Source organism: Chaetodon trifascialis, chromosome 1 (genome assembly GCF_039877785.1).
Source record: "Chaetodon trifascialis isolate fChaTrf1 chromosome 1, fChaTrf1.hap1, whole genome shotgun sequence".
NCBI lineage: Eukaryota > Metazoa > Chordata > Actinopteri > Chaetodontiformes > Chaetodontidae > Chaetodon > Chaetodon trifascialis.
The window spans coordinates 22,307,125-22,333,373 of NC_092056.1; the positions used below are offsets into that span (position 1 = coordinate 22,307,125).

Here is a 26,249-nt window from a genome sequence, read left to right on the forward strand (position 1 = left end):
CCTCCGCCTCAACAGCCCAAGCTCCAGCACCAGCTCCAGCCTAGAGAGCAGACTCAGGCCACCTCTACTTATTTATGAGCCATTTCACACAGTGCTGCTCCCATTAGAGACCCAGCCTTGGCCCACCTTACACGGCACTCTCCTTGCACTTAACACATAAAGTACACCAGCAGGACCAGGGGGGGCAAGGGCTGTGGGTGGTGGTGGGCGGGTTGAGCAGACCATCAGACCTATCACAAAGGGACTGTCACACACCCAGCTCAAGAGTACATACAAAATCAGAAAAAGGCAAACATATCAATCTATTTCCTGGTTGGCAAACATTTCCAGCAAACAGCTGGAAGGAGACCAATCACTCCATCTTGCACAATCTTTTATAACTGTATTGGCTTTTGAAATATGCGATGAATCACTATTTGACTATCCCCAAGGAAACAATCACACACTGATCTAATTTAACGATGCGCGGGAACTGATGGGTTATGCTTATCGAACCATAATTGGCCATTTCATTATTTCTCATTCATTTTGTTGGAGCTGAACTGTTACTCTTAGCAGGAGAGACTTAGAAAGTAAAAAGTTCAGTCTCCGCAGCATAAAATTTGATGGATTGATTCACGAAAGCATTCAAGACTTTAATAAGAAACCGCGCATGCATGACTGAAAACAAGATTAGTCTTTGTCAGTAACATTCAAACACTGCAGGAAGCCAGTGAATATTAGCTTGTTTACATTGCACCAGAATGGAGGTGACAACATTGACTGAAAGACCTAAAAGCTACTCACCTGTGATTGTGACAAAGGCGTGGCCTTCCTCGCCCAATAGTGGATTGATCAGTCGGCAGCTGTACGTGCTATTGGGCTCCAGCACGACTGTCAGCACACTGGTCATTGTGAACAGTCCCTCCTCATTGGCCACCAATGAATTGGTGATGTTTTCCGTCAGGTTGCGTCCGCCCCCATCCTGCCATATCACGTCAGCTTCAGGATAACCACCATAGGCCACACAAGTAAGGGCCACCTCATCACCTGGCCGCAGATTGGATTCAGGCTCCAAAGTCACTACAGGCTTTGAGTAGGAGGCTGAAAAAATGGCAACAGCGTAGGGGAGGGGTGAGGATTCAGGGTGGGAGGGAAGAGAAAAATAGGTATGGGGTGGGTATAGGTGGGTGCGGATGGGGAGAGGATAAGGGAGCAGCAGACACATACTGACTTTAGTTAGATTCTCTGCTGTGAGAGTCACCCTGGGAACTGTTTGACATGATTCCCATTAAATTCTTAATTATATTTAGGGAGCTTAGCATAACACAGTGCTTAAGATCCCACAGACACAGACAGCATCTGTGGCACATCCTGATGCTGCATCCCTCCACTCTAACGCCGCACTCTCTAGAGAGCCAAAGCACTGAGCCACTCCCAGAAAGGAAATATGGTGCAAGGCGGGAGGCGAAGGTGGGCAGGCCCACCAGGAGAAAACTGGCAGGCGCAGAGATTTGGGACGACTCAGCCTATGGCATGAAAAAGAGCCTAGAGGGGTGGAGGTGAGGGGTGAATCGTCAGCCTCGGCTGAAATCACGTTTCTCCAATCCCTTGAGCTAAAATAGGGGTACAGAGGTGGCGGAGAAAGACGCTGCTGTATTCCCAGAACCAATCATTGCACAGCAAACAGCGGGGCGGAGCTGAGGGTGAGATGAAAGAAGTTTGGACCCTCAACACAAAGACAGATTTAGCGTGGCGCACACTAACTTCCCCAGCTGTCCATTTGACTGACAGGCAGAATTCCATCGAGGGCTCCTTTCATTTTCTTCCAGCACAGCATGACGGAAGTCTACAATGTTAACTGTAAATGCTGGCTAAAAATAGAACATCTATAAATCTAATACATAAAATGAAACCAATTTGTCACTGTTGGAGACATTGTTTTCCCTCTGCCGAGCCAGGAGAAAAAAATGTTATTCATTAACACCGCCTAATGCACATCCATCCTTGGAGAATAGAGGAACAATTTCACAACAGATACAGATATGGGAAAAGGAAGGAAAGGCACACAGGATCATTATAAATAAATAAAAGGCTCTCAGCTGTGAAGGTGGGCGATGTAGTCGCACAGCAGAGAAGATGTTAGCGGTGGCTGATTGACCATAACAACAGCTAATAATCAAAGTCTGCACATATTGACCATGACAGAGACCACGATCAGCGCTCATTGACCAAAAACGCTGCTCAGCAGCCCTGAGGAAACACTTTATCACCTGTTTACGTCTTGTGAGAAGAAATTATCATGAATCACCTTCTCCACTGGTAACTGTATAATACATTTTATTACATACTATTAGTGCATATGTGTGTGTAAGTGTTGAGGTCAATTCAACACAATTAATTCAAAGTGTAAAGTAAAACAAAGGCTCAAACATTAGCTAATGAAACAGCATTTATCCACGATCTCGTCGATGTATTGAACACACTGCAAAGAATGAATCCTTAAAGCAACATTTCATTTTCATTTGTTTAGTTCTTCAGACCTTTATAATTATCCTGCACTCTAACAAGATAAACCTCTGTGTGTGTGTGTGTGTGTGTGTGTGTGTGTGTGTGTGTGTGTGTGTGTGTGTGTGTGTGTGTGTGTGTGTGCTTGTGTGTAAGTTTTTATGTGGCTCTGGGGGACTTATGTCCAGGCTGAGAAATCTAACCCTGATGATGTCATCAGGGTCATCTAAATTTGCTTACACACAAATATAGAAGTCTGCATTACACACTGGAGATGTGGAGTTTTAAGGATATGGGCATTTACCGGGAAGGTTGCATCATGGGAGATGTAGGATCCCATGAGTGTTTTTCAAGCATTGCCCAAATCAGGGACTAAAAGTCAAGATACCTCGACCTCAAAGCTTTAATTTATTTTTTTAAACATTGCTTATTTTATTAACAGGATTTAGTGGTTTCTCTCATTTTCTTACAAAAAATGAGCTGATGTTGTCTCTCTAAACTGGCAACATCAGATTTCCACAGTTGAACATCATGCCCAACCCATTTCGTCATTAATCGTAAGCAATCAAATACTTCATAGTAGGCACAAAAGTGGGCCGGGGAGCAGTTGATGCCCCATCACCACATCCATTTCTTTATATACTGTCTGGCAGAATACTTGAATTTTTTTGTACTCCAAAAGACAATGTGGTCTGATCCCGTAATTACTTTGCTTCTGGGAGAATTTGAGAAGCTTCTCTTGTATACTTGCTTTAATTATGTGGCGATATGCAGACATTGTGTAAAATATTATATTGCATCTCCCCATATCTTTTGCATGTTGATTCTCTGGCAGGCAATAGCCAAACTTCTTCCCATGTTTCTTTACACTGCTTAAATTTTTAAACCTGTCTCTTGTGAATTCCCAAACTCTCTGGAAGTGCTTCACTAAATTGCTTGTTCTACTCTCGCATAAAGGGGAAATAACCGATGGAATACACACATTTAGGGCTGCAACAAACTATTGATTGTGTCGTCAGTTTATCTCCCACTTATTTTTCTGTGTTATTTAATTAATCATTAATCTACAAAATCTCGACTGGTAAGCTTAAAGTTGCGTTTTTTTGGTGACATTTTGGTTCAATGAAATGATTAATCGAGAAATGGAAAAGGCGAAAAACAATACAGTGGATGTAATGTACTAAATAAAGAGTGTATATAGGGTAAATATAGGCTGAGGCTACTCTGCAGCCCTGTCCCTGATTTGGGCAGCATGTTTTCTGTGTATGTCACTGTCTAGTCTGTGTGCACCACTAGTGTTAAGTGTCCATGTGCGTGTTCATCTGTTTCTACACGTGTCATGGACATCACAGCTTGACTCACCGGCCACCTGCAGCAGCAAAGCAGCACTGCCGTAGTCCTGCACCCTGACGAAGCAGGTATAGCTGCCTTCATCAGCCACCATCACCCTGCTCAACAGGAGCGAAGTGTTGCCCAGGCCCAGCTGGGCGGGGAACAGGCTGGTACGGTTGGCGAAGCTCTCGGCCTGGTCCGCCAGCTGGTCGTATCCCTCCCTGTACCCGTGCACACTGCGTTTGGTGTCTGTCAGCTGCCAGAAGACGGTCAGATCAGACAGGTTGAAGGGGGCAGTGACGCTGAAGGAGCAGTTGAGTGTGGCATCCCTGCCATGCAGCGCCACCACTGGCTGCTCTGGGACGTGCACTTCCATCACAGCTGCAAGACAGGAGGTGGGACACATGAGTAATATTAATTTAAAAAAAAACTCCCTGAACAGAAAAATATAGACAATACTGTGTTTTTACCTACTTAGAGAAGGGTGTGTTTTGCTGAATGTTAGAAAAAATATATCAAATACACAAAATCTCTCTTGAAATCATCTCAACTCTACAGCCTTCACCGTGTCAATCTTACATGCCAAACATCACCCATTTGTCATCTAGGTAGTCAAAAATAGACAATAATCAGTATTAGTAAATACTATTTGGCCCTGTTCTAGTATAAATATACAGTATTCGCTGAATCGCAGCATTAATTCAGTGTGCTGTGTTCAAGTGTGACAGACTGACACCTACTCAAATTTGAATGTCTTTGAAAAAAAATCAATGCAGCATTTTGAAATATATTCTGTGACTGCTTCAGAAACATCCACTTTGTTTGTGCTGCATGGTAGCACGGAGCGGGTGAGATGGGATGAAGGTGAGCAGAACGAAGAGGAGGGATCTGGAGGTAAGCATTAGGATTTTGTTTGTGTTCCTATAGGCTTTGCCTGCCGGTGATGGCTCAGCACGCTGAAAGTCAGCGATGGAAGCAACAACATCTGTATAGCTTTAGTTAAATCGTTAGTTAAATCTAAAAAAAATCTGTTGGGGGGGAGCGGGGTATAACTGCAGCAAAACTCTCGAGTGTGTGTTTTTGTGGGAATGAAAAGTGACTCCGCTTCTTACCAAATGCCTCGGCTCAAAGGCTGCTGATTTTGCTGTGCGGCTGTGTGTATGCGTGTGTGTGTGTGTGTGTGTGTGTGTGTGTGTGTGTGCCTGTGTGCATTGTTTGTCTAGACTAGGCCAAGAGCAAAGAGTACACTGCATAATCATTCTGGATTAGTAGCCATCTCAGGCAGTCTAGAGCACATCCATAGTAGTCAGCATTCTCCATTGATCCCTGTCTGCTTTTATACAGCTTTGAGACACTCATCAGCATCACAGGGGAGAAAAAAAGCCAGTTGGCCCCCGGAGCAATACATTCTACTTTATGCTCATCCTCTCTAATTGTTATAATCACAGTGGCATTTTAGCCTCCTCACCCTTTTTGAGCTCTGTCTATCACACAGCCAACGTCAGTGTGGAATAACTTTGCCGTGAAGGAGTTTTGACTGCTGCAGAGGTGAAGTAATTACTTCCCCTATTAACAACAAACAAGTCTTTCATCTGAGAGGATTCATGTATGGATGGCTGTTGCTAAGTCAAGGCAGACCTATTTTCAATCACATTCAGCCATTCCCAGCAAGGTAGCCTCCCCACAGCACACCCCCACCGACCTGCTCATCCGTAGGAACACTGCCACCTACTGCCTAGCCTCACATGTGCAGAGACATGGGACAGGAAAATGCCCCATCAAACCTGGCTGTTAGGGCCTCACATTGCGAGATGTTATTTTCGGTCTAAATCATTAAACAATTCCGATATAAAAAATACAAGCAAAACATACTTTTTTCGTGTCGTCTTTCCTCTAATATTGTACCGAGAACGGAAACACAACACATCTGTTTGGAAAGCAAAAAATGCCTGCTTCGCTATCACAGCCCACCATACCTGTGTCATGGGTTCATGTGTTGGAATTGCTGTGACTTGAATGAAAATGCTGCATAATTTTCACTTGGAGCAAATCAAAGCCTCCATGCCATCCGAGTGCCAGTCACACAACAATTCTCTGAACCCTGTGGTGAAAGCGGCAGAGGGTTTTTCCCTTTACTGTGATTACAAAAGCTCTTCTGGTGCTGTGGGGGTTTTCTATCGCCCCACATTGTGCCCACATCCACTCAGCTGGGCTACAGCACAGCAAACAATAGAGAGAGAGTTATCAGGGCAAAGCATGGCAGGAGCAGGCGGTATTGTGCCGTCATCAATAGGGATAACTGAGCAAATTACTGGAGAGTGCATTTTTGCTGTCTTTGGAGGTAGCCCAACCTTTGCTGTAATGAATAGGTCGCTGGTGTTTTTTGTAGGAGTGGAGGGTCAGTGACAGCCCTCTCCGAGGCGTGCATGCTGAAGGAGGAGGAGAGAGAGCAATTAAATCACTCCCCAAGCAGCCTGGGATGACTCACACCACTGAGTCCATACAGGAAGGGGGGAAGGGAAACAGGCAAACAGAGAGAAAGAGCGGCCGGCATCAAGCTCACACTTAAAGATAATATCTGGAAACAAGCCAAGGAAGAGGCTGTGGTGGAGCCTCACACACTAATCCCTCAACATGGACCAAAGCCATGTCAGAGAGGAGAGAGAGAGAGAGATAGAAACTCCCCTTTCTCATTCTACATCCTCCTCCCCTTTCACTCGCTGCTTCTTTAACCGGTGACCTACCACTCACTCCAAGGCCCTGGGAGGACGCGGATCTACACAGGGACCTTGTGTAGGGACACCGACCCGCACTTGGGAAAAGAATACAAGGGGAGCATTTTGCATTGCAACGAGCGGAGGGGAGTGGACAGGAGAGGAGGCTGGCTGACGTCACGGAAAGCACACATCTAATGTCCTATTCATCAGAGGTGAAATACCACCAGCCAAAGCGAATCACCGCACACTGGGCCGTTTTTGATCTGCTGCTGTTCACAACAACCAGCATGGTCTGTACAGTAGCGGTAGCTGTTTGATCATCAGATCTGCTCTCGACATGAAAACACATGCATTCTCTAGAGAGACAAGTGTAAGTAGTAGAGGTTGAAGATCATAACACAAGTGGTCTTTGGTGAGGGGGCTGGGCTGCACCTTGTAGCCAGAGATGTGGTGTTTTCTCAGAGGGTAAGTGGGGATCTCGCCTCTCCCTTCTCCCTCCCGATAAAGAGATGCTCAGAAGCCATAGAGGGCAGGCTGGGAGACGTCAGGCTGTGGGGATTTACACACTGCACTTTGTGTTTATGGGCCTCAGCTCTGTTTGAGTGCCTGCGAGACAGAGACGGGCACTTTCACAGCCGACATGAAATAAACTCATTACAGCCTTCCCCGGCTCTGGCAACGGGCCCTGCTTAGCAGCGAGGCACAGGGATGGCTGGAGAAGGCTGCAAGTGATCTTCACACTGCTCTCCACTGTACTTTGAAGACTACCCACCACCTTGTCACTATCAACACCTCCTTCCATTATGCTGTCCTCAGGTGTGCACAGCATGGGTGCTGCTGATTTCGACTGTGTTATTTGTATACTGAGCTGATGCTAGCTAGGCACATGAGGTGAGCATGGCGGCTGAGTGTGAGACAGAGACAGCGTGGGATGCGAGCAAACAGCAAATAGGAAGATCACAGCTTTTATGGGGAGGGTGCTTGCACAGTGACAGCAAGGCTATTGGTAAATAACATCCAGTGAAGTCAGATACAGGCAGGTGAGTGCACATACATGCACCCAAATGCACTTACAAAATACAGTATGTATTGTATGTATGTGTATGCATGAAATCAGATAACTGGACTGAGATTATCTCGCTATGTAGACAGACATAATTAAATAATGTGCACACCTTAAAGGAAACAAATCATACCTATGTTGGTTTTACTATTAAATAAGCTTAAATTTATTTTGAACAGATGATTTTAAAGGTAACAATGCAATTCAGATTTTCTCCACATTACTATATAAATGCACAGGATTATGTCAGTGTAAACTAAATAGTGATTATGTGAAGCGGGGTACATTTCAGAGAGATGGTTGTCTTTTTAAGTAAGCACACTTAAAACAGTAAGCTACAACAGGCTTTTTTCATGCAAGACATTACTACATGTCACTACAATACGCTAGTTCCAGGCCCAAGGTATTGCAGCATGGCTTACTGGGACACTAAATTAATTAAATCAATCAAACTCCTCTGGAGTATTTGTTGAAAGGCACTCAACCAAGATAAAAATGAATGCATAGAAAATCTGCAAAATTAGCCAAAATGAGCTCATATATGCCATGAAGTGCCATATAGAAGCAAGCATCCAGCTAAAATCTGAATTTACAGACCACAAAGTAACTCACAGAAGTAACACTGATACAGCCACAATGAATGAGCAATATTGTAAATAAAACTAATAAATAAAAATAAATAAATAAAACACCAAGTGTGGAACGTTAACTGCAAGCCTGTCCCGTCACTCACAAACGCGCACTGCAGGCAAACGTGTGGCACAGCTGTCTGTGCAGAAAACGTCATCCTGTTCACTCATTTTATGCTGATCTTTTTTTTTTTTACTTCTTATCCTGCAGCCCAAAAAGTAAGTCACCAAATGGCTGACCTTGGCACACACAGTTTCAAATAAACACATAAGTGTGCACAGAGCTTGGGATGATATTGGAGAATCCATGCCAAATTAGCTACTGGTTGTAAAAGTAAAATACCTGTCACATATTTTTCCCTCACATTTCCTTATAGTGCAGCTTTAACACACCAACAATTCCAATAGACACAGAGCTTAACAGCAAGTTAAGTGAGAAAAGAATCAATTTGATGAGGCTGGGGGTGGGGGTGGGGGGGTGGGGGGGGTGGGGCTATTTAACTATTGTCATGAAATACAACTTGTTAGGACTGAGATGGAAATTGTGCATTTAGCAGGGTTTTGGCAAAAATCTGCCTATTTGGAACATACTGAGGACACAGATGGACAACAGAGAAGTGGATTATGCTGCAAGACTTTTTTTGGTCATTTGCTGCCTTTTCCCCACTGTGAAAACTGGTCACAATTGGAACCCAAGAACTGACATGAAATCAAACTTTCTGCAGCCACATTTCAAGCCTAAAAAGGGGCTGTGGGTTTGATACGCAAATGAAACCAATTTAATTGTGAGAAGTTGAGAAAAAGTGTGAAACAGCAAAAACATATCTTTCTCAGAGGCTGAAATCATTCTTTTGATCATCCTTAATTTATATCCATAGACACAAGCTCAGCTAGAGCCACGGCATGCTCCAGTAGCAGTGAGCTTTATCAATCTGTTGATCATTGCAAAATTCTATCAGCCTGTCTCTTCTGGGACAAAAATGCACCACATTTCAAAAACTAATTATACTTATGCTAGAGGGGAATGATTCTGCACCAAAACATCTTCTGTAGAAGCTTATTAATTGAAGTGATTAGAAGACATGTCATACAATGGACCCATCTTCCACTGTGTCGTCAGGAAAGGAAACCGGTACAAGCATTAGTCAGCACTGGTAGTAATAAGCAGTATCTGTGGTCTCAGTATCAATAAAATCCAAACTGCATCCATCTGGGCACACATATACACATCCTCCTACACACAATTTCATGCAGAAACAGACATCCAAAGGCCAGAGTACACATTGATATTCCACACCTGTATGACTCCTGACAGCTCCACAGCAACACACTGTCTGAGAAATTGGACACGAGACACTACAATGGAGACACTGTTACAAAGCTGCTCTGGAGCAGAGAGGTTCCCATCAGCATGACCAGCAACAGTCACATACACAAACACACAGCGCGAGTACACAGGTGGTCAGGCCCACACACACACACAGGACATAGTATTGACTTATATTAATATCCTGGAGACTAACCCAAACCCAGCTTCAATATGTAGACTAAAACACCTCCGCACCAAATACCAAACCCCACATCAACCTGATCCCTGTGCCTACTCCAAACTCAATTTTCCATTGCAGGGGGCCAATAGCTCATTAGCACCAATACAACAACACCACTCTTGGTAGACCAGCGGCATGTTGAAGAGGACAAGCAGGGATCACTGTTTTAGCCCCCCCACCCATAAAAGCAGCTGGAATAAAACGTTGGCATTCACATTTCTACAACAGGTATGAAATGCTTTAGGTGTGATTACAGGTGCAGGTATATGAGTTGAACTTCTCATCAGGAGGAGGATGAGGGGATGATAATAACCCCTAACCCATGTTTTAAGAGTTGTAGAAGAATATTTAGAGGAGTTTTATCTAATCCTACCTGTGCACCACTAGCTACACCCTCAGGATGTGCACCACCTCTCTTTTAACTTAACCTAAACCTAACCTTAATCCAAGTCTTCACCTTAAAATGTTATGCTTTATGTTATGGTGACTTGTGTTTTGTCCCCAAAAGGAGGACGAGTCCCCACAATGTGACTATGTTAACAGATTTATGTCCCAACAACATGAGTAATACATATACACACACATATACACACACACACACACACACACACACACACACACACACACAGGTGAGTAGAGAAGTTGCCTTATTGTTCCAGACAGTATTTTCTGCAGCTATATGCAAGGATTTCTTTCACAATTCACTGACTTCCAATGTGGTTCATATGTTGACGACCAGCACTCATGCACTCACACACTGATACCAATTCAGGGCCTTTCAGTTCAATAAGCAATGCCACTTCATGCAGCTTGACTCAGTTCAATACAAACTCCGGCCACACAAAGATTAGCAGCACCTCACAATCTGTTTGAAAACCCTGCTGAAACAGACAACACAGGAGAAAATATTCATACGATTTCATAAATAAAGACAATCAAGCACCAGCACTGGAGGGGGCAAAATATTGACACAGCAAAGTAAACAGGTGCAATACTAACAGACTGCAATGACAGTGGGGCTTAGTTGGACAAGAAGAAAAGCAGGAGAAATATGCTTTTACAACGCTGCCCCCCTCTGTTGTTGAACATAACTGCAGCTCAACACATTTTCATTCTGGACATTTTGCACCACCTGAACATCAAAGGATTTTGCTCAAAGGATCTGTGAGCCCTTTCATACCGATTATTCTTATGATATAACCAATCCCTGTAAAAGTCCGAGGGGAAAGCTAGCTTTTGATTTCATGCTGTCAGGAGCAGATGTAGATGTCCATTCAAAAAAAAAATTAGCATCTGGAAAACATTAAGGCAGCAGTATGTGCATAGCATGATTCGGTTGGAAATTAGCATTCTGAAAAAAAGGGTCTGTTTCTTGAGCAGCACTTTTCAAATAGCCCCTCAGTGAAAGAGCCACAATATGGATGAGATTAAGCGAGACTTAAAGCCGTCTACGGTGTAAAGGGGTCACTTTCAACATTAAGCTCTGAGCATAATCTCTTCCTTTCCCATTTTTGCTCTAGGAACTCATCATGGAGTGTGAGTGCCCTCAGTCAGGCAGAGATACAGGTGATGGCAGATAGGCAAGACAAGCTTGCTTATTTTCAGCAATGTCATAAATCAAGATGGGACTCACTATTGTGCTATTTTCTCTTCTTTCGCCCTCTTTCTTGCCCCCTATCTCCGCTCCCTCTGTCTTGCTTCCTTCATAGATGTATGCCATCTCATATCCCGTCAATAACCTGTTAATGGGCTCTGGCAGTCAGATAATAGTGCCGGCTGAAGAACAGCGGGCAGATAAGGGCAGGGCTCTGCCTTACAAGCCTGAGAGACAGAGAGCTTTTGATGAGCAGGAGGCTGGGGATGGAAAAGAGAGGGCTGGTGGAAGAGGAAGCACCCCAAGGTAACAGCAGGCTCGCAGGGTCAGATCTGACTTGAGTGCAGCTAATTTCTAATAATGGCAGGCTACACTGATGTGTACATTCACTCTGGCCATCATTACAGAAGAGGCATAAAGGCTTGATGAGAAAGACAAAGGCTTTTCTGTCTGATCCCTCTGATGAGGCAGGTGTTTTATATCTGCTGTGAAATGAAATGAAATGAATTTTTTTGGCTCTTTCACAGGTTCACATCCTCTGCTGATTCATGGTTTCATGCACCAGGAGTGATGCGAGGTTAAGCAAGGGTCAGTGTGTCACCAGCTGCGCGTTGTCTCGATGACAGAGCCCCCCCCCCCCCCCCCCCCCCGACATCACCACCGCCACCTCACCAAGACAACACCCTGGGGTTATGTAGGTGTCTCCTTGTGTCAGCTGCTGGTTTGCTTCCTCAGCAAGTCAGTCGCCATGATGCTTTCCAAGCACAGATCAGCATCCGTTCAACCCATTCATCACAGCCCACTAGGCACACAGAAGACCCACATATGGCTCCAGGCCCCCTCTTCCCCTCCAGAACTGCAATCTCGGCGTATTAACCATATCAATTTTTTAACGATCCCACAAGGCAGCATTTTTAGAACTTGTTGAAATAATCATGAGGTGCTTGTAATGCACTCTGTTTGAACGAGCTCACTGTGAGAAAAGACGAGCTGGGAAATGGTGAGACAGAGCCAAGCCAACAGAGACTGGTCATTATGTATGCATTGCGGCGAAACCAATCTTTGTTGAGCCTGTCCTCGATTGTTTTTAAAAGGATACTTCACTGGACGCAATCAAATTAGCAAGAACATCACTGATATGGGGTAATAACCCTAAATTGAATTTCTGCACAGGCTAAAGTGTCCCCTCTCTGCAGAATCAATTGCTGTGAAGAGAAAAGGAGGACAGGAAGAGGGCATTCATAGTTAGCAGACCTTTAAAAAGTACACCAGAGATGCAGGCATGAGCGGGCTATTTTCACGCTCCCGAGCCCTGCCATAATGTGCGCCTGCCGACTACGATAGATGCAATCTATCCAATTATGCTAATTAATTTGAATTACCTTGGAGCTCCCATCACTGAGAGTGAAATCGGGTCAGCTTTCCATTTCTGCATTTGCATGAATAAAATTCTCTTTCATTGTTTGGGTGCTAAGAGCTGCACTCTGCGAGCTCTGGCAGCTTAGTGGCTGTGCTAACAGTATGACAACAACAAGCAATTAGTTAGACAGCCTCCTGTTAGCTCTGCCACTGGCTGACACTGCTGTGTGCTGTGCTGGAGTGAGCCAAGGATGTTACTGTACACGTCTGCTGTTGTGCCTCAGTCATTACTGTACATATACATTGACATTTCATGCATTTTGCTGACGTTTAGAACCAGGATGAGTTATAATGAGCGCAATAAAAACAAACCATAGTGACTACAAGCAACCAGTGAGGTCGAGGGTCAACGTCAGACTGGGATGGTGTAGCAGATTTTCCCCACTTCTGCTTCCTCAATAGTGCATTTAAGCACAAAAACAACAACCCCGCACAGACAAGCGTCTTCACGGCTGCAGTGACACAACAGCTGTGCAGTGCTGTATGAGTAACATCAGGGAAAGGTTTCGCAGAGAATGATCCATCATCTGACTACTGAGTCAGGATACAGCTGGGAGCTACAGAGGCAATGTTACTGCGTTGAGATGACAGTGCTGTCATGTGCTTGTCCTTGTGTTTTTCTTCCACAAATACCGTTGTCGTGATAGGAAGTCTGTTGGCAGGGACCACAAGGTGTAATCGCATCTACTGATATGGCCACTTGCTGAAGTTATCAAGCAATGACACGGCTGAATACAAGGAAGATTACAGCCAGTAATCCCAGCAAGGGACCTGGAGACCGAGGGGACCCTGTATCATATCAACACAGACACATACGCGGATACACGCATTCACAGCCACTCATATAATTACACAAGTCTGTAGGGTTTCTGCTTGTGTGGGCAACAGAGGCAAAACATGGCTCTTTATAGGAAATCAAAGGCAACCAAACTGACCTTTAATTAGTTACTCAGATAATTACTGCTGTCCTCCACTGGTAAAAAATAGAAAGACTGAGCATTAATTTGTCATCCCACAATGTTATCAACTACATGCCACAGCACTCAATATCCTAATTAACAGAGAATTAAAAATAAAGTAAGATTGAATTTGTCCGTGTGTTTCTGAAATGCACCTGAAACTCTTTGCACAGAAGTTAGAATGACATGACACTAAATCAAACAAGCTGCACAAAGGAAGCGTGCAGTGTTTTTGTCTCATCATGATCTCTTACATGTGGACAGCATAGCATCAAACTAGATTCCAACAAATTCACTTAGCGCTCCAGTTAGCAGAGAGAAACGGAATCATTGTGTGAGCTACAATAGCCCATTACCCGTGAGTTAAAGAGCTCCATCAGTCCGCGACACCTCCTCCTCCTCTTCCCTCCTGGTGAGAGGAGCGAGTTAGGCAGTGGATGCCACACAGCCAGTAATGAGCAGGCCGCAGGCCCATTTATGCTGTGAGAGAATAGGTCCCTAATGAACCACTGAGTCAAGACTGAAATGTGCCACTGATGGCCGATAGGAGGTTGTGTCAGCTCAACCAGAGAGCAGAAAAGGTGAAAAATAACTCTCAGTAACAGACGCCGTTTTGGACGATGAAAGTTCCTTGTGAACTTTGTGGGTTCGCCAAAGCACACCGAGCCCATTTTGAGCAAGCAGAGGAACCATTCAAAGCCGCCTTCCCTCTTCTTCGGGCTATACATTCATATAAAGGAATATCATAAACTAGCAGATTTCATTTACATTATGTGTCAGCCACACACGCCGACTGGGAAAAGGATGTGTTCAAATACACGCACGTCGATCCCCCTTCTGACACGCTCACCTCCCTTCTTTTATTTACCGTGTCGTGAGACGTTATCAAGCCTGCACCAGCTATTTGTCTCTTTTTTAATGATGACACAAGTTTTTCTTGAGCGCCATTTCTTGCGAAGTAAAACTTTTGAGTGCATGAGTTATGAATCCTCAGTTGCAACATCAACCACCACCCTGCTTCCCTGTGTTATAAATATCAGAGGATGACTTCCACACCACACTCCCTGAGTCACAGCAGATAAACTGCACTCGTAGCAATTTTCACGGAGGGCCTCACCCTAGCCCCGAGTTCTACTCCTCACCTGTCTGTAAAAGGTCAAAGCCATTCTGTTTTACAAGCTGAGTAATAAGAGAAATATAAAAGAAACACTCCCATAGCATAGAGTTGTAACCCTGTAAAAACTTATGGGATTTCTTGTGAAAAATGTCTTTTTATTCCCTGAGGTAGGATGTCTGTATAAATAAGAATATGTTCTCCGTCAGCTTGTCTGGATGGATGAGAGTTTAAACAGGGAGGGTTTATAACTTTGCAGCCATTGGCACATCACTTTTTGGGAGTAGCCTCATTTGAACTGTTGTTTTGCTCAGTGAAGCCTTTGAAGGGGAAAGACTAATAGGGCCTGTAGGGCGTATTGTTTAACAGAAAGTGGCATTTCCCACTGCGGTGACTCGGATCTAATGGCAGGGCAGAGGCAGGGGAGACACCCACCCATAGCGTGGACGGCCAGCATTGCGGGCAGCAGGATGGACAGCATGGTCTTCCAGGGTGGATTCAAACTGCAGGTCAACTTCTTCAGACACAGCGCTGCAGGGGAAAGAACACAAGATGTCTGAGGAGGAGGAGGATGACACAGAACACAGCAGTACGGCAAAATAAGAAGGCGAGTGGACAGAAGGGTGATTATAAAGTGACAGAGAGTGTTTTCTTTGTCTTTGTTTTTTGCTTGCTTGGTCTCTCTCAGGTGGATGGAGCTCAAGACAATCCAACGTATTTCATGAAAGACTAGAATTATTTTTGCGACCTACAAACTTATCTGAAAGTATGTCTGAAGGTGACTACTGCAGTCTCTGGCCTGCTCAAGGCTTTTCTCTTTGAGAGGGAGTGGAGCTCTGATGACAAATGGGGACTTCCAAAGTTGACAGGAAACAGCCAAGTCATTCTCTCTGCTTTCCAGAGGGAAAACACTACTTTTGGAGTGAACAGAGGCAGACAAAACTATCCCCTCCCCATCCACTTCCACTCTACCATGCATGCAATATTCATGAGATATACATCTGAGAGAGATCGGCAGAGGTCACTATTTGTATCTGTATTTGTTGAGACAAACTTCTTGTTTTTGTGGTTCAGAAAAAAAAAAAGAGGTACGATTTTTGTCACTGATGTGAAGAACAGTGCAGCAACATTCACTACATCAGACTCACGGTGTCCATGTTTGCTTGTTGGAGGTCTTCTGGTATGAATGCAAAACTGCAGCAACAATCAAAACAACATTTTGCTTCCTGTCAATTCCTGATTCTGCGTTTGCATTATGTCTTAGCACATAAAGGAAAGGACACACATCTGCTTCCTGTTTCTTCACACTCACTTCCTCATGGTGATTTATCCACAACCTCCTATCTGCCCATTCTCTCCATTCCTCTTTTCCCACAAATACAATACGGGATGCAAATCTCCCGGCCCTGAGAGTCCTTTTCGACCACTGGGAGTCACCAAAGTAAGAAAAATCCTATGTGTAACAACCCATAGGAGCCAGAAACGGTCGATGGGAAAGTCAAGCGAAGCTAAACAGACTTATTTTCAGGCTGGCATTAAAGATGAGCAGCACACGTGACAAAACGCAAGTAGCAGGTCCTCATAGCACGACACTTTCAATTAAAGAACTGGCCGCGCTTTACGAGTCATTCACACACTCGCTTGTATAGACACCCAGTGGCCACTTAATTAGGTACACCTGCACAATCTAATGCAGTTTAACACAACAACTCTGTCATAATGCGTCTATTTACAAAGTTTACAGTGTTCAGTTTTTGTTGACGTTGTCAGAAATGTGTAAATTCAATTCTATGTTTATTATTGAGGTCATAGTTGAAGGTGGTAATGTACTGCACTGCACTGCATTATAATCAGAGGTGTTTATTAATATTCTGCTAAGAAACAATGTCACGCTAAATTTCCTCTGACAGCCTAAAAAAATAAAAAAAACATTACAGACGTCATAGGTAGGTATTATGGTGGAGCAGTTGGATTGCATTAAACTGTACAGGTGTACCTAATAAAGTGTCCTTAAAAATGCTGCTTGTGTGTGAAAATCTTTTTTGTCCACTCCATCGACAGTGAAGCATTATAATGATCAAATCTCCTCTTCTCTCTCCCTTTTAGTTCCTTCAACAACAAAACAATGAATTACTGCCACCACTGTCATAAGAGTGCAACCGAACGCGTTGCGGCATGTCGGGTTAATCAGTTTAGTTTGGCAGCATAACGTTCCATTTTCACTCCTTTAAGCTTTGCAGATCACACAATACATGTGCTGTGTTTATTTCTGTGTCTGCCTTCCTGAGCGTGGACAGTGTTAAACATAGTTGTCTCACAAGCTAAACAGAAAAAGACATTAACACCTGTATTATGTGAGCAAATCTAGAGACGGTTGGCTTCTGCAGATAGCTGCTGCACCAGGAAAGATGAGATTTCTTTCTTTTTAATATTCATCCACCTTTACTAAGGTTTTCAAATCAGAGAGAAAAGTGAAGAAAAAGAAAACTCTAACAATAATCTACAATTCTAAGATCAGCAGATTTTTGGACATACAGACATACACTTAAATTGGATGGAGGCAGGTGACGGATCATTCATGGTGTTCTGGTATGAATGATTTTGATATCGCTGTCAGCTGTAGCTCCACCTCATGGCTTCACCAAAACCTTTCCCATGAGGCTCCATTTATGGCTTCAGCAGAGAGGATGTGGGCAGGAGTGCAACTTCATCACAAATTTTCCATAACAGCAGCACACTCACCACTCGCTGTCTGGACCTTCAGAAGGCACTCGTCAGCCACAGACCAACTCAAAAGAGACGCTTGGAACACTGTCTGAATCTCCCTCAGAGGCGGGGAATATGCACTCACAGACACTCAGAAATGGGAATGTATATTCACTGAAGAAAAGAGCAGACACCTCACAGCCATCCTCTCCAAAAGGGCAGGATTTCTGTCAACATATCTGTTAGCTTTCCTGAGGACAGCATGAACAGAGATGTGCCAACACACCAAACCACAGTCTGACTCTGTCTGTGTTGTGCAGACACCAGGAAGCCATCAAAGGCTTTTTTACTGAATGACTCAAGCACTAAACTGACCCCATGCCAGCATGCAAACGCTTTTTTTTTTTCTCCCTTTCTTTTCACAGTTCAACTTTAATGATTCAGCTCAACGTCAGGCACCAAAACAAGCTGACCACACTTTAAAGTAGCAACCTGGGGAACATAACGGCACAGTAACCTTTAATTGCAGAAGGCTGTATTAGAAAAATAAAAAGCTGCATTATCCATCAGAATATTACACCAATGAATCAAAACTATGACCAACTCTTTATTCAGATTTCAATGCTGTTCATGGAATTAACTAATAATGGAGCTCTCTAAAAGGAAGACCATTAAAATGGAAAAGAAATGGTCACTGAAAGACTGTTTGACAGTCTAAATGTCTTGAATTTCTTTTAGCGGTTGGCAGCTTTTGAGCCATAATCACCAGTGTATTTCATTTTGACACGGCGCTAAGGGTTATTAGGCTTCTTACTGAGGTCAAAGGAAAGGGAAATGATTCTTGAAGTACCACAGAACATTAAGATTTACAATTTTTGCCACGGTCATTGTACCATTGCTGTATTCTTTCAAGGAATCTGTGACACCTCTCACAGTTTGTCTTTTTACTGACACTCTGCTCTCTGAGTCCACTCCTCTCCTGGACGACAAGGCCGTTCTGAAACACTTCTCATACAGTCAACCTAACTGACCTTCTGGGCTCAAATGTCTCGTTGGCATATGGCTGGTATCACTGCCAAGCTCCTCAAACCATTGGGAACCGCTCAACCTTTGATGATAGGGACGTTTCCAACCTGGAAGACAACGGTCCCACCGAGGACCGCATCGTGGGATGAAAGCGAGCCTTTCAAATCTATATGGCAGCAGCGGTGAGAATTTTGCAAGCCGTCTTCAGGGATGACTGGATCCACTTCAAGCAGGGAAATGCTCCCTGTAGTAGTCAAGTCAATTAATGCATTACTCAGTCAAATTACACATTAGCTCGCCAAACTGAATAAAGAAGAGCTCCATAAACTTCAAGAACGTTTTATGGCTCAGGCATTGTATGAAAGTTTTACTTGCCAGCTGTCTCTATAATTACTGAAACTCTCATTTACAGTTCACACTAGGCCCTACATTAGACTTATACAGAAATCCAATAATAGGCAAGAGAACTAGACTGTATATTTTTATCTGACTGATAATTAGCAAGTGAGGCAGTGACAACTACAGGGCATGAGTCTTCTCAAGACCAGAAGAGTGCACAGGATCAGCATGCAACGTGACAGGTACTCCAACATCCTGCTTTCATAACAGAAGCCAATTTAGTGTAACCTTTATCTTGCAGCAGCTTGACATATATATGCATTAATATGGGGATGAAATAGTATCATAAACTGCCTGCTGTCACAAACTGCAACCACATCCATGGCTAAAAAATGCAGTAGAGAATCCCGCACAATGTCGGATAACATCATTATCTCACCACCATATCAACAATAATTTCCTAGACAAGTTGTCAGAATGGAACATAGCATATCCTCCTACATCCCACAGGAAGCTGTACCTGCCAGCAGAGCACAGCTGAACCATCATGTGATAAGGGCTGAATGAGGCCAGGCAACATCCTCACCGCAGCCCCGAGTACAGCAGCTTGTCTGAGGGTTCTTTACATTTCTCTCTGGCGACCCCTTAAAAACGCAGGAATGCCTACATGTAACCCCTCGTTCCTGGTTTCATGTGTCCTCTAGCTGTGATTAGTTCAACCGAGGATTTCTGTCCCTTTTCTTCTTAACTCTCAGAGGTCAGATTTTCCAGTAATCCACGATGAAGAGGAAACAAAGATTTGTGGAAAGTCTGAAAAAGTGGAGCGTTACAGTGTTTTTTCTCCACTTCTCTGTCATCCTGATCTCTCATATTTGTCTTATGACTGTGTGTTGGGTCTCGAACCTCAGGTTGGGAACCCCTCTGACCTGGCCTATCCTGGTACAGTTTGCTCCATCCACAAAAAGAGGACAGACAGAAAGATGAAACAATACTTCCCTACATGAAAACACAACTCTTCAGTTATATACATACCCACACAGTACATAACGTTGTATGGACAACAGTATAAGTTATAGCACTGAGTGAAGATACATAAAAGAAATGACTGACACGTGATCTCAGTAAAAATAAACGCAGTTACTTTTACGTCTGTATTTTGGGGTCATGGAAGTTGCCGTCACACTGATTAAAAGCAGCGATGCGGTACTGCCTTTCTGTCAGATGGGGGCGCAGTCCGGTTCATTCATACATGGTCCTCGCTCAATGTATGAAAGCGTAAACTGTAGCTTAGCAGGCCTCTGTCTTGTTTTAAAACTTAAAAAAGAAAAAAGAAAAAGAAAAGAAAATGAACACATGCCAGTGAGGAGAGCTAACTCTGAGAGCCAGCTGCCCTGCCCTGGTTCCCCGGGCTTCTCCCTCTCCCCGCCAGCTGTTGCTCGTCTCAACAAATAAAAGTTAACAGACATCTTTTTTTATCATTAGCCTACGTATCATCATACGTCTGTCCGCTCGCGCTCTGCTCTCAAACGCAGTTTCTTAAAGCTTACCATGTCAGGAGGACGAAACTTAAAAGACACCAACCATCCAGCGGCGGGGACTGTTTTCTCTGAGCAGCTCAGCCGATTTTATTTTCCAGAGTTCATTCCTCTAACAAACAAAAGCACTGGCGGGTCTGCTGCCGACGCGGTGACACTTTGTTTTGGTGGATAAAGCTACAGTATGGTTTTCAGACAGTGTGGGTTTGTTCCATTGGTTTGGGACGGGTCTCTTCCAGAAAACCACTCCTTGCTGCTGCTTTGTCCAGCAGTGATGTCATGCCGAGGGGGGAAAGAGCCTTTAGAGTCCCGACCCCCAGATTAACCATTTGTGAACTCACCGGAGTCTACGTTTTCGTACCACCCACTGCAGACTGTGTTACTCACTCTGCCCTGGTCTGTGGGCACGCTAATTACTTTTCATCAAAGTAACGCACTGATTTATCATCTGGTCCTTAAACGTCTCACTGCAGCCTTGCAGTAGATACAACATACTTATCTGTAATATACACACAAGCATATGGCTCCTTCGTATTCAAATAATAGTATTTGCAAGTATTTGATAAGTTCCGTCTCGGACAGGTCGTTGTTAATGAGAATCCTTTTTTTTTTCGTGCCCTTGCATGTTATTGGCATGGTTTTGTGGGCTTTATAGGCTACACTTTGAAAACATAGATTCGCCTGATAATTACACTTTTCGTTAGATTGGTGACTGATGTGGCCGAAAATGAGAGATGCAGACCATGGAATCACGTTTGGCCAAGACATGACACAGCTTTGGAAAATGTGCCTCAGGAAAATCAATTTGGGACCTCTGATGTGCAGTATGTGACAAACGTGGATATTTTACTTAAAACAAACGAGGTGTATGGATACAGGCTTGTGGTGTAGATATGCATAGCGTAGTGCGTAATGTTTACGCTGGGGCAGTGACTTGAGTTTTGATTGTCTTGAGCTATCAGAGAGAGGAGGGAGAAATTTTAAGATTTCCAGTGGTCGGAAATACATGAACGGCACAGAGAGGGAAAAGCTCCTTTGTTTGGCCAGGGACTTAAACGTATCTTAAACCACGTGACTAAAACCAGGAAGTGAGTCGAATGTCAACAATAAAATGGTGAGTGTGCGGTATTTTTCATAAAGAGTGCCGTTATCCTGACGTTTCTGTTTGACATTTCTTTTAATATTATCAATGGATTGTTCTAAATTAGTAATACTATATGAATAACTCACGTTTAGTTCAGCAAATCGCGGTGTTTATTTGAAGCAAACGGTAACCGGCTACCAGGTTTGCAGGTTTGCTAACGTAACTTTACATGTCAGTAATACAAATATGAAGATACTGCGTTTTGTCCCGAGCCCGTCCTCTAAAAAAATATTGTGTTATTCGTCTAAAACGTTTATTTTATGTAGTATGTGGAACGGAACAAACACCGTGTTAAGGCTGAGTTTTCATCTGTGGTAAAGGTAGAGATGGCTTCTTCGGATTGGCAGCTGTCTTTGAAGCTGGTGGATCAGCCCAAATCCATCTTCCACTTCCCGGAGATGATGCCGGGGGACGTTTCGCCGGGAGGATACAGGGTCGCTACTTTAAAGCAGCTTGTGGCAGCACAGTTTCCAGACTCCATCCCAGACCCTGAACTCATAGGTCAGCTCCGGCTGTGGCGCTTGAACATGATCAATTGTGAATGAAATGTTTCTGTCTGTCCTCCACTGTCCTGGAGGTAAATAAAGGCTGTCGTTGTTTCTTTGTTCTCTGCTGATGTTTCCTATCAGAGCTGGTTCACTGTGGGCGGAAGCTGAAGGATGACTTAACACTGGATGCCTGCGGGATTCAGCCGGGATCCACCGTTCACATCCTGAAAAAGACTTGGGCAGAGCCGGAGAGCTGTCCAGGTCTGTGTGATGCTCACTGACGCGCTGCAGCTGAAGCTGAAAGTCTGAATTTGAACGTGTCTTCTTCTTCTTCTTCTTCTTCTTCTTCTTCTTCTTCTTCTTCTTCTTCTTCTTCTTCTCTAGAGCCTGTGAACAGAGCGACTGCAGCCAGGGAGTTCAGGGTGTTTCATGCTGCTCTTCACTCTCTCAACTCTGCCTACAGAGACTCGGTGAGTAATAAAGGATAAACACAGTCAAAAGGTCATGAGGTTGCAGAATGCAGGAGTGCATTGGGGGTTTTTGCTCTGTACAAATGTTCAGACAGACACAGCAGAATCAAACATGATGGTTTGAGGGTTCAGGTTTGATTCATGTGTGTACGCATCAACAAATGGAACTCTGTCTTTTCCCCGTACTTAGGTATATAAAATGCTGACAAATAAAGAGTCTCTGGATCAGATCATTGTGGCCACACCAGGGCTGCGGTCAGACCCAGTGGCCTTAGGTAAGACCTGCTGAGTTTAAGAAATACAGTCCAGCCATCGCATCGCAGCACGCAAATATGTAACCAGTAACATTTCCCCAACACCCTTTCTTGTGTTTAGGGGTGCTCCAAGACAAAGACCTCTTTGTGCAGTTCACAGACCCGAACATGCTGGATGTGTGAGTGTGGCTTTTCTTCTCCAAACAAGTGTTTAAATGACCTGATCATTTAAATTCACACCTATGCTTTTGCGCTGCGTCTCCTAGGTTGATCAGTTCGCACCCAGCCCTTGTCAATGCCATCATCCTGGTCCTGCACTCTGTGGCGGGCAGTATGCCCACGCAGTCCAGCGCCAGCTCTTCTCGCAACGTCTCTACCAGTTCTTACAGTGACATGCCAGGTGAGCTAGGAGGGTGGAAAGTCTTTCATATACTGTGAATTGTTTCACCGATACTGTCATTTACTTCTTGTTCCGTGTTCTTTCTCGTGTTTTAGATCCATTTTTATGAATAAGCTTATGTTGTTTTTTCACCACAAGTGTGTGTATTTATCTGACAGGAGGCTTCATGTTTGAGGGCATGTCTGACGATGAGGATGATATCCAGTCCGTGAGTCACTCTGCTTGATGCTCAACATCAGATATCGTGGACAGGAAAATAACGGGCCTTAATATATTCCTTTGTCTACATGTGCGTAATAGGGGAGCCCAGCAGGTCCGTCCAGCAGAGCAGGAGGCTCGACGGGAATGCGTCCAGTCTCTCTGAGCCACAGTGGAGCGACAGGCCCTCGACCAATAACACAGAGCGAGCTGGCGACGGCTTTGGCCCTCGCCAGCACTCCTGACAGCAGTGCGGTCACTCCAACCACTTCAAGCCAGGTGAGATTTATGTACACCTGGAAAAACTACTGAACTGATGTAGAATTAAGTTAAGATTCAAATCTGACACTTGTATTTAGTAAAAACATCTTTGCCTGTCTTTGATTTAGGCAGACCCCTCCAGTAGTGTAGCCCCAATGCCAGCAGGGACCCCAGTCAGCAACGATCTCTTCAGCCAGGCGCTGCAGCAAGCTCTGCAAGCCTCCAACATGTCTGCTCTGCAGGTGAGGCTGCAAACTCACACAGTGAATCCCACATTTCAAATTGACAGGAGTAAACATACAATAAAATATCAAATATATAATAAGAAATAATAACTGGCCTGTTTACCTGGATTTTTCTGTGGTTGCACACTGCAGCTGTAACGTTGTTTATGCAGAGCTGAAACAAGGCAGGAGTGAAAGCGATTGGTGCTTTAGACTCTAGAGTCTTTTGTTGAAAGACTTATGCAGTGAATATGTTTTTGTTTTGCCAGGGCCGATGGCAGTCCCAGATGCAGCAGCTCAGGGACATGGGGATCCAGGATGAGGAGCTGATGCTGAGGGCGCTGCAGGCCACAGATGGTGACATCCAGGCTGCCCTGGAGCTCATATTTGCTGGAGGCCCAGGACTCTGAGCCCAAACCCCACAGACGAAGGCTTTTACCGAGGAGAGAGCGGGAAAAAGCACATCATGCTGCCGAAATGATAAATTAAATTTCCATACAGTATCACTTCAACTGAGCTCCACAAGAGTCACAACAGCTTTTTCTTATGGAAGTGATCAGACTTTAACTTTAAATAAATGTAATCCTGTTTACATCATCAACTCCTGAGCCTTCCTGTTCTTCCTGCTATGTAAAAGGTGACATTGACTATACATATATCACATTGGTGTACTCAGAATTCTCTATTGAACTCACTAGTGAAATGCTTTTGTGCAACTATAAGGTCATATACATGAAGTATTGAGGTTTTAAAATGTGATCTAACACCTATAATGTATTTAGTCTACTCAGCCTATGTAATACACATATCTGCACACTAGATGGCAATAAAGTAGTTTACTTCAATCCAGCCATGACTGATTGTCATCCTCGCAGACAAACTGCTTGATTTTTTGCTCTTCCCTCCTTTCCTAAATTTAGAATCACATTCTTGATCTGCCCTCTGTTGAGAAATGCTTGTTGGATTTGTCGCTGTTCCATTTTTCAAAGGAGGCAATATGCTTTGACAGCTAGAAACATAAAAAGAAAGTTGCCCAGACGATGTGATGGCTTTATTCGCGTCCACTGAGATGTTGCCGTGACTGTCAGAGCATTGTTACCATTAGCTGAGCCCCCTCCTCTCCCCCACCGAGCCTTATTACAGAGGGCTACGTTTGCTTTGTCTCACTGTCTCCCATCAGGGTATTTTGGGAGGACATATTGTGCGCCCCCCTCTGCTACCTACCGTTCTCCATCTACAGTAATTGCCCTGCTTAGTTTTATTACTGCATCTGTGAATGTGACAGCTCAATCAGCGGATTGCCCTTTCATGAGCACAGCACCCAAACAGCGCTTTGTGTCCGTCTGTCCCCATTACCATTTTATATGCATGCACACCTGCGGGCAATTTCCACCTCCAACTGCCTCCAAGGGTATTTTAAAAATAAAGCATTGCAACTGTGCTGAAGGAAACGGTGTCATAGCTTCAACAAAACAGCAGTGAATAAAAATGTCATTTGCCTTTCTGGCAAATTAAAAAAAAAGAGATGGTTGTGCTTTCCCAGAAGAAATAGTAGGATTTTAAAGCAAGCATTCCGCCTTAATGTTGAATAGTTTTGCATTGATTTCCATTTACTCTTGTTTTTATGTACTTTTGCTACTGTTGCTAGTAAGCTGTGCAGTCAGAAGCAGAATGCATTACAGCATGAATACGCTGTTTACTGTTTTTATTCCTAGAATACACCAGAAGCTTGATAACTGCCGCTTTCTTCATCTTCTCCACAACTTACTGTGAGAAATCATGTGAAGTTGTCATGGAGACACTCAATGGTGTGTGAAATGCCATCACACATATGGTACAGAAACGCTGTTATTACACCATATTTAGGTCCCTTATGTTGTCAACGGTGAGAGTAGTATTGACTCTGTAATCTCTGAGGACTCTGCCTGATATTAAATCCTCTATATCTCTAAATCCAAGCTTTTGTCAGAAGAGAAGTGAAATTACAATTCACTAGAAGAACTGATGCTTTGCACCTCTGCTCTTTCACCCCTCCATCAAGGTAAGACCTGGCTTCAAAAAAACATCAAAAAATTATATTTATTTCACTAAATAATAGGAATGAAGACAATGTTGTCATGGCAGCAAGTCCAACACAAGAGAGAAAGAGAAGTGAATCTTAAGCCTTTTTTTTCATGGGGACTATATTGTACCTGCTGGTGGATCTCGCCATCACAAGTGAACCACCAACACCACCAATATCTCAGAGGGAGCAGAAATTAGAGAAAGAGCTGTTATTCTGAGTGTGTGTGTCCATTCTACCACTTGAATCAATATGGCCGCTGTTGACTTGGCTTTGCC

At 44.0% G+C, this 26,249-nt stretch overlaps 2 protein-coding genes across 2 annotated transcripts in view; one reads left to right on the plus strand and one right to left on the minus strand.

Moving 5' to 3' along the window:
• cd276 (CD276 molecule) overlaps positions 1–20,749 on the minus strand; it is a 63,035-nt gene extending 42,286 nt beyond the window's left edge. The window contains exons 1-4 of the mRNA XM_070973154.1: positions 20,483–20,749; positions 15,300–15,395; positions 3,850–4,200; positions 787–1,083 (exon numbers count right to left, since the gene is read on the minus strand). Of these exons, the coding sequence (XP_070829255.1) occupies positions 787–1,083; positions 3,850–4,200; positions 15,300–15,345 (694 nt within the window). The 5' untranslated portion in view covers positions 15,346–15,395; positions 20,483–20,749. The remainder of the gene's footprint in view (positions 1–786; positions 1,084–3,849; positions 4,201–15,299; positions 15,396–20,482) is intronic.
• A 768-nt stretch (positions 20,750–21,517) lies between these two features.
• On the plus strand, positions 21,518–24,758 carry ubl7b (ubiquitin-like 7b (bone marrow stromal cell-derived)). Its single transcript, XM_070973031.1, has 11 exons — positions 21,518–21,584; positions 21,935–22,115; positions 22,244–22,363; positions 22,487–22,572; positions 22,763–22,847; positions 22,948–23,005; positions 23,093–23,226; positions 23,385–23,434; positions 23,527–23,703; positions 23,814–23,927; positions 24,179–24,758. The coding sequence occupies exons 1-11, from the start codon at positions 21,582–21,584 to the stop codon at positions 24,317–24,319; spliced, it is 1,149 nt and encodes a 382-aa protein (XP_070829132.1). The 5' UTR covers positions 21,518–21,581; the 3' UTR covers positions 24,320–24,758.
• The last annotated feature ends 1,491 nt before the right edge of the window (positions 24,759–26,249 follow it).